Genomic DNA, 13,547 nt, shown 5'->3' with positions numbered 1-13,547 from the left:
ATATTTCCACCATCTAACTTTTGAAAGGGACACTCCTGTAACTATTTTTCAGATTTCTGTGGCCCCACAACTAGGGAAATGTATATCTGGGTGTCCAAAAATACGGCATGGTTTTATTAAAAACAAAAACTAAACGTGCTCTGAAAATGGAAAGAACCGCACAGTCATTATGGATGGATAAAGTCCAGTTGTACTTTAACCAAGATATATGTCACAAGGAACTGTTGCGTGGAGACAAGGAACAAAAAAAGCCAAGGACTATAATGAAGGTAACAGTAATTGGTACCGATTCAGTACAATCCAGCAACCTGTTCCCACGGTGAGGAAGCAGGTGCTGTCTCTCTCTTAAATACAAACAGTTAGAAGGCATGGAAAAGTCTCTCTGCATTCCCCAAAGCCCAAAGCTTCGATCCGCTCAGTGGAACCGGAGGCTTTTCCTGAGCCTACAGTACGTCTCCTGTGAAAACAATGTTGGCAAACCTGCCAAACCTGGAAGGTATTTAGGATCTATTTCCCTGTGGCAGGTCATTTTTTACTGCCAAGTTGAGGGAAGCCAGTGGAAACCTGGAAAAATCTAGTGGATGAACAAAGTGTTCTTTCAGCTCAGTCACCTTAACTAAGCATGGCACCGTATAAAGGTCTGTTGCAAGGGTGGGCAACTTGGTGCCTTCCAGATACTTTGGATCTCATCTGTCATCAGCCGAAGCCACAATGGCAAATGGTCAAGAACTGTGGGAGTTGTCATCCAAAACAACTGGAGGGTACGAGATGGCCTACTCCTGTTCTAGTGAAAGCATTTTTAACCTCAGCAGTAATCTCCCCGTGCCGTTGCCTTTGAACCAGTGTGGCTATGGCCATTTCTACACAAGGCATTTATCGTGCGCTGATGATTGGCCACTCACAGACGTTTCAGGGTCCTTTACATGACATCATAAACCTCCAGGACGTCTCCCAAGGTTTTCCCCAATTATCCCACCTTAAAAAAGACTGGAGATAAGCTGGAATCATAGAATCATAGAATCATAGAATAGTAGGGTTGGAAGGGGCCTACAAGGCCATCGAATATCACCCCCACTCCCACCCTGCAATTTCTGCAGTGTGTAGTGCTGGCGTATCACAATAATTTCACCAGCAGATGGCACTGTTCCAATGAAAACTATAGAAAGCCCCAGTAAGGCTGCTGAGAAACGGCGTTTTCAATGCACATTCATCATCTAAAGGAGCCAATCCTAAATGCGCCACAGAAAGGGAAGCAAAATACTCCAGTAGTGTAGCAGGATTGTGCCTTAAGGTAGAAACACCCTTAGTGCATGGATAAAATGATTGGGTCAGGACACTTCATGTTTTTTACATGAAAACATTAAATGTTTTACCTGTACAGAGGTCCAGACGTTCTGGCTAATCTGGAGAGCCAATCACTACTTGTGATCAGCACTGGTACCCCCCTCCTGCCTGAATTCTTTGGCTCATGCAGAGAACATGGGGGAAGGAGAAGCTAGTCTCTCACATTTGGCACCTGGATCTGGAGACATATTGGAGGGGGAGCAAATCTTTCTTGCTGGTACTGGTTGCCTCTGAAGCCTGGTGAAAAGTTAGAGACCAAACCCACCCTCCTCATGCGAAGCTCCCTGAAACATTCTCTCATCTTGCACTGGACTCTGGTGACCCCTAAAACCAGCAAGAGAGAACCTTTCTGCCTCCAAGTGTCTCCAACCTCCCCCCCCCCCATAATGTTATTTAAAATATTTATAAGCCAAGCCACCTTTTAGGGAAACCCCTCTCAAGGCTGCATTTATTTAATTTATTTATTTAAAATATTTCTTGGCCACCTTTCAGGGCAGCAGCCCTCCCAAGGCAACTTACAACAATAAAATACATAAAAACAATTAAAATATTAAAAGTGATAAAAAACTATAAAAACAACAATAAAAGCCAACAATAAAACCAACTACGATGTTAATAGCAGCAACAGCAACAATAGCAGTCATATCAATAGAAGGCCAAGGTAAAAGAATACGCTTTCTAGACCTTCTTAAAAGTTTGCAATGATGGAGCATGGAGGACCTCTGATGGCAGCTTGTTCCAAAGGCATGGGGCCACTGCAGAGAAGGCCCTCTTACGTGTGGTCACCCACCTGATTGCTCTCACGGGTGGGCAAATGAGAAGGGCCTCTCTTTCTGATCTTAAAGTGCGGGCACGCTGATATGGGTGTAGGAGGTCCTTCAAGTAACTTGGTCCCAAACCGTGTCAGGCTTTAAAGGTCAAAACCAGCACTTTGAATTGGGCTTGGAAACGCACTGGTAACCAGTGCAGCTGGTGCAGTATAGGTGTTATATGATCGAATCGCCTCGCCCCCACCAATATTTGGGCAGCTGCATTCTGCACAAGCTGGAGTTTCTGAACCATCTTCAAAGGCAGCCCCATCTATAGTGCATTGCAGTAGTCCAGCCTGGATGTGAGTAGTGTGTGGATGACTGAGGCAAGGTCCATACTCTCCAGATAGGGCCGCAGTTGATGTACCAGACCAGGCTGGTAAAAAGCACTCCTGGACACCGCAGCCACTTGGGCTTCCCCAGTTAGCTCAGAGTCCAGGAGGACTCCCAAACTCCATACTTGGTCTTTCAAGGGGAGTGCAACCCCATCTAAGACCAGTTGTAAACCTCCAACCAAAGTAGTTGGTTTCCCAACCCACAGTGCCTCCATCTTGTCTGGATTAAGTTCCAGCTTGTTCACCCTCATCCATCCCAAAACAGCCTCCAGACACTGGTTCAGGAGTTCCACAGCTTCCCTGGGATGTGCAGATGGAAATGAGAGGTAGAGCTGAATATCATCCACATACTGAAACCCCGGAGGTTTCATGTAGATGTTAAAAAGCATCGGGAACAAGATAGAACCTTGCGGCACCCCACAGGCTAATGGCCATGGCGCTGAATTGGTCCCCCAGCACCACCTTCTGAGACCAGTCCTCCAGAAAGGACCGGAATCAATTTAAAACTGTGTCTCCCAAGCCCAATCCAGATAAACGATCTGGAAGGATAGCATGGTCGATGATATCGAAAGGCGCTGAGAGGCTTTTTTTTACAAATTTTGCATACAAAATTTAAAACTGTATAACAATGATAAAAACAATAAGAAAGCAATAATAAAATCAAAGTTAATCATTAAAACCAGATAACACTGTATACACCACCTGGTTCACATGCTCAAACAACCCATGGCTAACAAATCACGGGTTGTTTGCGAGTACATGGGAGCAAGCAAGTGAGCATTCTTGCTCCTGCCTGCTCCTGCTTTGTAAACAACCCAGGAACATTCCTGGGTTATTGTTTTGATGTGCAAACCTGCCACTCTAGGTTGCTTAGGGTTAAACAACCCAGAGTTTTAACCCATGGTTTGTTAACATCATGACAACAACCCAGGAAGGGGCTTTCCTGGGTTATTTACAAAGTGGAAGCAGGGGAGCAGCAGGAGGCAGTGTGTGCACTTACTCTGGAGCAGCCACAGCTAACTAGTTTAACCCATCGTTAGCCATTACATGAGAACCAGGTCAGATGTACCCAATAAAGTCCTGAGTCAAAGAAAGGCCAAAGTTTTTACATCTTTCAGGCCTGCTTGAAGGCTTGTAATGATGGAGCCCTGGCAGACATAAATTGGAATGGAGTTCCAGGAGCAGGGAGCCACTACTGAGAAGGCCCTCATGCCTGCCAATGTAATTGCTTTGACAGGCAGGCACACAAACACGGCCTCCATTGCTGATCTCAGAGTGGGAGTAGATTTTTATGGGTAAAGGCAGTACTTTCAAGTAAAAGTGAAAGAGACTGACTCCCCTAAGTTTTCTGTGCATGCAAACATGGTGAGAGACTTGTTGTTCCTCTGAGTTCTCTTCAGTGCCCTGAGAACTTGGGGGGAGGGTTCTCTTCAGTTTGTGTTGGGCAACCAGAGGCAGCTGAATGCCAGGAAGAAAATTTTAGAAATTGATGGCGACCTGGAAACTGTGCTTGTACATTCCTGTATATGTACAGTCTGGATGGTAAAGTAGGCTGCTTTTGAAGACTCTTGAGGAAAGGGAAGGAGAGAAAGAAACAAGATTACTGCAGCCAGACAGAGATAAGTCTTTTCAGGAAATCACAGTCCAAATCCCCACCCTGTATGTATCTATGTAAAAAATGACTTAAATAAAAAGCTCTAAGCCTTCATTCAACATGGAAAGAATGAGACGAGAAAATCCACATGTACCTTAAACAGGATACATGTCACAAGTAGGGATAAATGGATCTTTCAATTTCAATTTCTCTCTATTTATCATTTTTCCAATCTTAAGTTCAGTTTGTCCCATTTCATCATCAGTTTGAGGGTTTAAAAAAAGTGTACACAAAAAAGTGTACAAATATTTGTACACATTTTTGGTGCATTCCTCCAACTGCATGCATGCAAGGAATTTTCCCTAATGTAGTGCATTTTTAATGTTCTTTTCATAATATATGCATTTTTTGTGCAGGTTTCCCTAATATATGCATTTTGTACCACAAATCAATGTGGTACAGTGTTGGATGGAGATTCAGGAGATCCAGGTTCTAGTCCACATTTGGCTCACTGGGGGACTTTGGGCCAGTCTCTGGCTGGATTCGCATGTTCACAGGGGTAAAGGCAGCCATTGTGACTTCTCCCCCTGCTGCACATGCGGCCATTGTTTACATAATCATCTATGCTGCGTTGCAGGTTCACGTGTCATCTGGACCTGGTGCATGGCATGCAGGGTTGACTTCATACCCACACTACAACCTATGACGTGCTGTAGAGGTTGTAGGGTGAGTATGAAGCCCACCCACCTCGCTGCATGCCGGGTTCAGACAACACACCAACCCGTGATGCAGCGTGGGTAATTATGTAAACAATGGCTGCATGCGCAGCACGTGCAGGGGGAGAAGCCATGATGGCTTCTTTTACCCCCGCAATCATGGGATCCCAGTCACTGACTCTCAGCCTAACCTAACTCACAGGGTTGTTACGAGGATAAAATGCAGTAGAGGAGGAAGACAATATACTGTAAATTGCCTTGGATTCACTGTACAAGGAAAAAGGCAGGATATAAAAGTAATAATAATAAATATGTGTATTAATAAATAATTTTTTTGATTACAGAACTCCATCACAAAATTGGAAGAAATGCAAATTTTGAAGGATAATTGAATTTCAGTCTGCATATCAGTGCTGAAGTGCAAAATTAGGTATATGTGCATTAAAATGCATAGATATATCCTGCATCTATAGTCATATGACACATTTACATTTAGTTGTAAACATGCAGAGCTACATTCACCAGGGAGATGAGGTGGCCATGGCTCCCTACCATAAGGGTACACCAAGGCATAGTATGTGAGGTGGTACTTAGGTACAAGATGCTTAAGTTCAAATGTTCACTCACATGGCCAACCGAGGGGTCATATTAACATTATGACTGCCATATGGTAGCTATTGGAAACACAGCTCTACAACAGCTGTGAGATCCACTCTCATGGCTTTGACCCTTATCCTATAGCAATTTTCCACACTGGTGACAGCTACTTCCACAAATGTGTTTTGAGGGCATGGAAGCTCTCCATGTGTTAGGACTGACACATGTGGAGAGCATCTCTCACACATTCTGGACACTGTAGCTGCAATTCTATGCTCATTATTTAGGCCTAAGCCCCACTGAACACAGTGGGACATAATGCTGAGTAAATATACACAGGATTATTCTGCATGTGGAGCTGTTGCCATGTCAGTGGGGTGGTGTTTCATTCAGAACCAGTCAGAACTCTAAAGGAGTTATCCAAGGTGTGAATAGTTAGCTGTCAGCATCTTGCATATATTGGATTGCTCTTTTAGAGTTCTGACTTGTTAGCTTCTGCACCTTGGATAGCTCCTTTAGAGTTATGACTGGTTCTGACTGAAACCCAGAGCCGATTCACTGACCCACTGACATCAGAGCAACCAATCTCCACTGTGCCATGTAGAAGCATTTCTAGCACCTTCCATTTGATGGCTGTAGCATAAGGATATGCAATTAATGGTATTGGCCAAGTTCCTGTTTCCTGATACCAAATTTGTCTGTGAATTGGGAATGGGAACAATAACTTCCATCACAAAGTTCTTATGAGGTTGGATGAGAGAATGATTGCAAACTATTCACAGTTAGCAGGATTACAAACTGATCAATAACTATGCAATGAATGGATTTGTTGTGACCTGATCATACAAGACGTATTAAACCGAAGAACAAAGTTCCAGAGCAAAAACAAGATTTCCTAGCTCGGTGAGGAAAATGTTAATCAAAGTATTTGTGTATAATGAACAATGTTCAAAACAAATTTATTTTGATATGTTATTACTGAAAAAATCCCATTATAAATGCATTCTAAAAGCACGGTGACCAAAAAATATAGCAGATAATGATTGCATCTGACTTTCACTGCACATCTGCAACCAAATTAACATTTTGGCAAAATTTAATTTCCTGGATTCATTAATATGCATTGCAAATGACATTTTTATTGTTTGTTGTTTTTACGCTGTTTTAGGCTTTAAAAAATTCTTGCAAACCACCTTGGGCAATTTTCATTCCAAAAGTGGACTAAAATAGTGTAAATAAAGATAAATAAGCAACAACAAGCCTACATACATGTAACTTTATTTGAATGTATTCATCCCCTGATATCCTTCCTTCTCACTTTCCTGCCTTGCCTCTTCCCTTCAGTAAAATTTAAGCTTACTGAAGAAAAGACCTGTCTTTTGTTGTTGTTGTTGTTGCTTATGTTACTCTGTACACTGATGGTGGGACATAGGAAGGGTGGCTGTCTGAATAGTTCTCAACCTAATTCCAAACCCTACTTCATTCATTAAGCTAAAACCTTTCAGCCACTCCCTGTAATGATACTAATAAAAAAGAAGCAGCTTGAAGTGTGCCTGTAAAGCAATAACAATAAATATTTCACCTGAACATCTGGACCTTTGGGGATTATCTACATTCCAGTCTTATATGGAGAGAGAGCAAATCTTAAATCCCTGCAATTCTTATTCGATTCTAGTTCAGGCATAACTTCTATTGGGAATAAGGAAGGAATGATAATGTAAGATTTGGCCTAGAGGAACAACTCCTTCAAGGAGTTGATTTTAATCAGTTCAAGACTGTTTATACAATAAAACCCAACACAAATTGAACATTTATATCCCAAGACAATTCTTTTCATAATGAGAACTTCTCAAAACACTGTCCCTAAACAATGGCTCACTTCTCACACTGCATAGTGTGCATGTGAAACCAAAACCACTTTGATATTTCTGCCACTGCCTTGAATAAATTTTGTCTCTCATTCTCTCCTCTTTTTTCAGTAAGATCAGCAAAGGTATATAGGAAAGGAGAATTAGGTTAACCCTTAGAAGAAACTTCCTACCTAAAATAAGAGCAATTCAGCAGTAGAATAAGCTACCTAGTGGAGCTGTGGAATCTCTTTCTTTCAAGAAACGTTTGGTCTGGTTGAGGATGCTGAGGTACATGATGTCCTGTTTTTAGGGTTGAACTCCAACTGGCTAATCTGCTGCATGTAGTAGCTGCAACACTGGAATTAAACTCAGTGCCCAGAGTTTCTCAGAGAGTGAGGAGGACTCACAGAAATATGTTAGGCACATACTTGTACAAGTCAAAAGAATGAACAGAAGACAACAGTAAGAAAACCAAACCATCACCAAAAGTCACAATAAATCACTAAGGAGGTGCTTCCAGGTAGAGGGTTCCTACCACTAGCAAGATATTTTCTAAATTAAGTAAAAAAACAGAAGCAGCAGTAAAACACAGGATGGTCACAAGTAGAAGACATCGTCATCTGGATGCCTGTAATCGTCTGTGAATGAGGCAGGGTAATGATGCCATAGAAACCTCATCTGAAAGCATCCTTAGTAATTCTGAAAGGCAAGGTCTTAGCAGTACTTTTCTTCTGTTCTTTTACAAACCATCCACTCAGTGTTCTGTGAATTCCAGTTCCATCAACATTATCCCTTTAGGCATCCAAACTCTACCTGCCACTTCTTGAATCCTGTCTGCCAGCCTGTTGTCTGGTCTTACTCTGAGTTACTGATAGTGCCACAACCTTAAATAAAATTCCTATGCATTTTTTGTGCACATTTCTCGAAATACATGCATTTTTGTACACAATTTTGCCCAATTTACACATTTTTTGCAAGCGATTGTCCAAAAACATTGCATTTTTACTGTTATTTTCACTAATATAACATTTACGTGTGCACTTCCCCCTAATATACACATTTTTGTATGCACTGTTAGACTGGAGAACTCCATTGCAAAATTAAGAGAAGTGTGGATTTTGAAGGATAACTTTCAGTCACATGCAGCCCCTAACACCGCCCCCAGTGCAGCCTCTGCCACCCCCCAAAGGACTCCAAAAGCAATTAATTTCCCCCCTCAAACAAAATGGCATCCGAAGTTGCTACAGTGTGGCAAAAGAGCCAAAATTCGCTTGTTCATAAAATAAATTATTTTGACCCTTTGAGACTCTGTAGCACCTATGGGTGCCATTCTCTTTTTCTTCTTTTTTACCCCCCCTTTTGGCGCCTACAGGCAGGGTGTGGGTGGTGGCCCAGGGGGCCAGGAAGCAAAAAATGAGAACTGAACAAATTTCTCCCCCACCCTTAGCCATCAGAAATTTAGCCTAGGAATATTGTGGAAAGAGGTTAGATGAAGATGCTTTCCAAGCAAGAGTAGGGCTAACAGGTGGTTCCCCAGAAAACAGATAGCTGTTAATGGTACCCCTTAGCAAAAGGTTTAGGAAGAATTGTCTTACACTAGGCTATTGGCAATGAAGATAAGAATATAAAAGCAGAGCAGGCTTGGATCTGCTATTCACCCACAAAGAATAACTATATGAAATATCTTTTGGCTGCTGCAGTTATTACAGGATGCCATAATAAAGGAGATGCAACTGACTGCTCTCCCTTGCTGCTGCCATGTACATGTGATGCAACTCTTTGCATTCTGACTTCTAGCAAGCATTAAGGTCAAGGTCTCTTTATTAAGACAACTATTAACCATGAGGTCAGAAGGTGGAGACTTATGAAGCCAGAGATGATGAATATACGACTGGGTGATAAGGACACAATGGTTCTGTGATTTCCCAGGCATTTGTGGAAGGATGCAGAACAGCTATGCCCAACCTGGTGCTGTTGTCCCTGTTCTAAGTCATCAGCTTCCGCTGGAGGGGACAGAGAAACACACAGCACGATGACATCTGGAGAGCACTGGGTTAGGCAAGGCTGATGCAGAGCACAGTCCTGACGTATCTACTAAGTCACTGAAAGCACAAAAGAATGGCTTCTCTTTGCCTCTGTATGAAATCACCTAGTGAGTGACCCACCGTCTGTCTATCCCAGGTTAGATTGATGGCAATAGGGTGGGCAGTGTGTGTGTGTGTGTGTACATACACACAACACAATACTGTATGAGAGATGGACCAGAATGGTTTCTTAGTATCTATTATGATGCATTTCAGCCTGTGTCCACTTCACAGAAGCTGAAATGAGCACATGCAAGAAAACCTCAAGGGCTCTGTTGCAGAAAGAAAAACAGTATATAAGAAAAAGAAAGTATGGTTACTCATAGCAGGCTCACCCACACTGGAGGCATTCAAGATGAAGCTGGACAGCCATCTGTCAGGATGCTTTGACTTAGATTCCTGCACTGAGCAGGGGGTTGGACTCGAAGGTCTTATGGGCCCCTTCCAACCCTACTATTCTATAATTCTATGATTCTATGATATGGCGCTACTTGGATTGTATCCCGTGTTAGTCTAACTTAAGTCCCACTCATTTCAATGGGTCTACTTTAAGTAGGACTAACATTGGATACTACCATGTATGGTTTCACGCTGAACTTTGATCAGTTTTAAGATATTGGTTGGACAAAGCAAAGCTGCAAATCAAACCCCAGCTAATTAGATTCCAGTCATTTTATCCAATCCTGACTTTTAGCTGTCCACATTGTCTTAACATTTCTAATGCATACTTTCCTGTCCTGAGGTCTTTTGGAGTTTCCCTCCTCAGGGAACTGGCCAAATCAGATATTTTTGAAAGGATAATAGAGTATTATTTAGGCTAGTATTTATTGGCATGGGCTAACCAGTCAGAGGGTGGATAATTTTAGAATTTGTTATGTATCTAACCTGACAAATGAATGAAACATTGTGATCTACACAATGAGCATTTGGGATGCAGTGGGACAAAAATTTAAATAAGGCCACAATCCTATGCAGGTGACATGCAAAATGTTTGCATAAAATGGAGCTTGAAAAGAGGAAAGTGCTCCAAAATCTGGCATAGGAGTATATGGGAGACACCGTCTAGCTCCCAACTTATTGAAACCAATGGGACAAATTAGAATGACATGTTATAAGAACAACAATATGCAAGAGACACTGGCCTGGTGCTGAAAATGGTATCCTCATGTCAAGGTCTTCCATGTAACATAGAATCTCACTTACTCCATGTCACCACATTGTGTGTTTCCTTGTCCTCATTCTAAGTTATTGGCTTCCACTGAAGGGTACAGCAAAATACACAACATGGTGAGATCATGTCATGGGGTAAATTGTTACATGAGACTGGAGGAAAATGCAACTTGGGATGCTAGTTTTGCCAGAATTTCCATAGCTTCAGTAACGTGTAGTTTCTCCTTGGCTGGGACTGATACAAATTCCATTTATTTCATTGGGACAAATAAAAACAATCTGCTCTTGGTCAGGCCCAAAGACTTCAGGTAATGAAGACATCTGGAAAATAAGGGGGAGGATTTTCTTTCAGTTTGCAGCCTTCACCACTGACTTGGTATACTGCAGTGTTAGTTATGTGCACCAACATAAATTCACAGAAGGAACATTTGTCCTGTTTATGTACTGTGTAGCAAGCATGTGCCCTCAGAAACTAGGGTCCTTCAGGAAGTTTGAAGACTTCTTTACAGTATCCTCTGGTTTCCCCATATTCCGTTCCCTGCTAGCAGTAATAATTTACCCTTGAATAATGCACAATCTCTACACAGCAGTCAAAACTGTTCTCTCTGAAAAAGAGTGTTTTGAATTTATGGAGCTATGTAACATTTTCCGTGTAAAAGGTCTACTGTGAAAGGAGGACAAAACAAAAGAATATTGGGAGAGAGAAGAAGATATCTTCAACTGTTCAGCTAATAAAAATTGCTTGTGGGCTGATAGTAAAAAAAGAAAAAGGGATGCTTTAGCACAACATGTGAGATGTGTCATTAAGCAATTTATTAATGACAGCAGCTTCTTTGTTCTGCAGCCATCAGTGAAGATACAGCAAAGGAAATGGAGGAGCTGCAGTTATGCATTTGTAATACACAAAGTCCTTATTTTTCCCACCAGGCACTGCAGAATAGCAATTGTCCATTCACAGCACATAGCAGATAGTCTGCATTTTGGAGCTATATTTTGCCATTCCTAAGCTGGCACTTATGAATCAAGTGCAGTTAATTCTCTCCCCCCCCCCCGCGCATAGCCCCTTCAAAGTGCATTGTCAGGGTGACCCATCCCATGTTTCTGGATTTGCCACCTGTTTATAAAGGCAAAATGAGTTTGAAATTAAAAAAAACAAGCATTTAAACAAAATATAAAGCAACATCCCCCCCCCCCCAAACACAATACACACACAACAGCTTGGTACAGCTTCCAGCGTGATTAAACCTTGCAGTCTCTCAGTCAAACAATATGTCTCTCCGCCAAATGTTACTTTTCTTTTTTTTAGTCCACCGTTGGCTACTTTGGCTGGATTTTAAACATGCATCTCTCGCTGAGTGAGTTGCCTCTCCAAATGCTTGTTGCAGCTACACTCCTGAAAACAATGTGAGCTCTGTTGTGATCCATGGCTCGCGTTTCCTGCGGCACATGCAGGCCACTTTAACGCTGCAACAGTCATCCAAGTTAAGGCTACGGGCTGCTGCCTTATGACCAGTTGAACGTACATGTCACCAAACAGTCCTAAGAGACAGTGGCTCCATTTTCCTACAGAAGTATCCACTATCTTTCTTTCAGCTAGCTGTTAAAAGTGTCAAGAAAGAGACGAAATATCAACACAACCGATTTCCCTTTCGGTGAAGTTAAAGAAACGCACAAGCATCTGTAACTTTGTATTTGGAAAGCCAAAGTAGCTAAGCACTCAGACGCTAAACATCCGTATCACATATACGAAATTACACACTTATATACACACATAAGAAATTATTTGGATATATATTGTCATTCATTGCCCCCCCTCCCCCAACTATTTGTTCAAAAAACTGTGTCCTTAGTTATCTGCTGTTACACATTCAGTCTCTTCTTCAAGACACTGAAGCGTTGAAGAACTGAAGACAGCTTATTGGGAAAAATATCCCCTCACTCTCCTAATGTTAAAAATATTGGGAAAAATATCCCCTTAACTCTCCTAATGTTACTGTACCAGAATCCTTTCTTTATCATTTGCACTCAGTACAGTTACAATCCATTCAAGTTTCTTGGTTTCCTTGTCTCAGGATAATATCTTCAACAATGAAAATGCAGGTAGGAACATTGGGGGGGGGGGAATTGGTTTCCATAGTAAGAGCCATTAATATTTCCTTCCGAATACAAATATAACTTCCCTCATTAACTTTGGCAAATGCAGTTCCCCCTTAAATAAAAACAACAGCCACAACAACATAAGCACGCTGCCTCTTAGGATTTGCTGTACATACCTCAACCATTAAACAAGACATTTAACCATAGTGGCAATTCTGTGACCTTTGAATGCTGTGAAACCTGTAAGCGGTGCAGCTTGTTCATGAAGACTTGTACTGCAGGGTCCAGAAACTGCATCCAGGATTAGGCAAAGAATTAAGTGGGACGCACACGGGGACAGAGAAAGGTGTGCATGAACATGGACGAGGGTGGGAGGGGAAGAAATGCCCGAGAAAATAGATAACACGAAGAAGCGGGGAGGGAGGGAGAGAGACTCTAACAAGAGACTGCACTTTTCTGCCAGGCAAGTGCTGGGATAGAGCTCAGCTGTGCTTGCTGCAGTCTCTGACTGGCTGAGTGTTAAGCAGCAAGCAGAAGGCCGTGCCTGGCTGGGAGGTGCTGTCAACTGCCACAGGCACAGCAAAGCCGGCCAATCAGCTCGAGTCCTGCGAGCTCGCTGGAGTGAAGCCTTCTCTGTTTATGTTTCCTCGTTTCACGAGTGACGTCAAAGGGGTTTAGTTTTTCCTCTGCATGTGCTATTAATTTTAAAGGACTACTATGGGAAGAATGTGGCAGTGATTTCGGCAAGCTACCATCCTACTCCAGAAAGAAACCAGAGCTCCGTGTGTAGAGAGAGAGAGGGTGGTTGGGTGTTGTTGATTTTAATCAGATCTAGATTGCTTGGAAATGTTTCTGTAGTCAGAGGCTCCTGGAAAGATCAGGCGTAAATAAAAAGGAAAGCAGTCAATGTATAGGAATGTGCCAGTGAGGGTGTAAACCTGCACATTGCAA

The 13,547-nt window shown here is 42.3% G+C and overlaps 1 protein-coding gene across 3 annotated transcripts in view; it reads right to left on the bottom strand.

Moving 5' to 3' along the window:
* PDE7B (phosphodiesterase 7B) overlaps window positions 1-13,114 on the bottom strand; it is a 223,515-nt gene extending 210,401 nt beyond the window's left edge. The window contains exon 1 of one of the 3 annotated variants that reach the window (XM_084827614.1): window positions 12,773-13,114. In XM_084827614.1, the coding sequence (XP_084683740.1) occupies window positions 12,773-12,793 (21 nt within the window). In that variant the 5' untranslated portion in view covers window positions 12,794-13,114. The remainder of the gene's footprint in view (window positions 1-12,772) is intronic. The other 2 variants (XM_084827613.1, XM_084827612.1) reach the window with 2 other exon arrangements.
* Between the last annotated feature and the right edge of the window lie 433 nt (window positions 13,115-13,547).

The sequence above is a fragment of the Heloderma suspectum genome, chromosome 1 (assembly GCF_057233095.1).
Source record: "Heloderma suspectum isolate Gila_16-S chromosome 1, 16-S_ref, whole genome shotgun sequence".
Classification (NCBI taxonomy): Eukaryota; Metazoa; Chordata; class Lepidosauria; order Squamata; family Helodermatidae; genus Heloderma; species Heloderma suspectum.
This window is presented reverse-complemented; position numbering and strand designations above follow the sequence as displayed.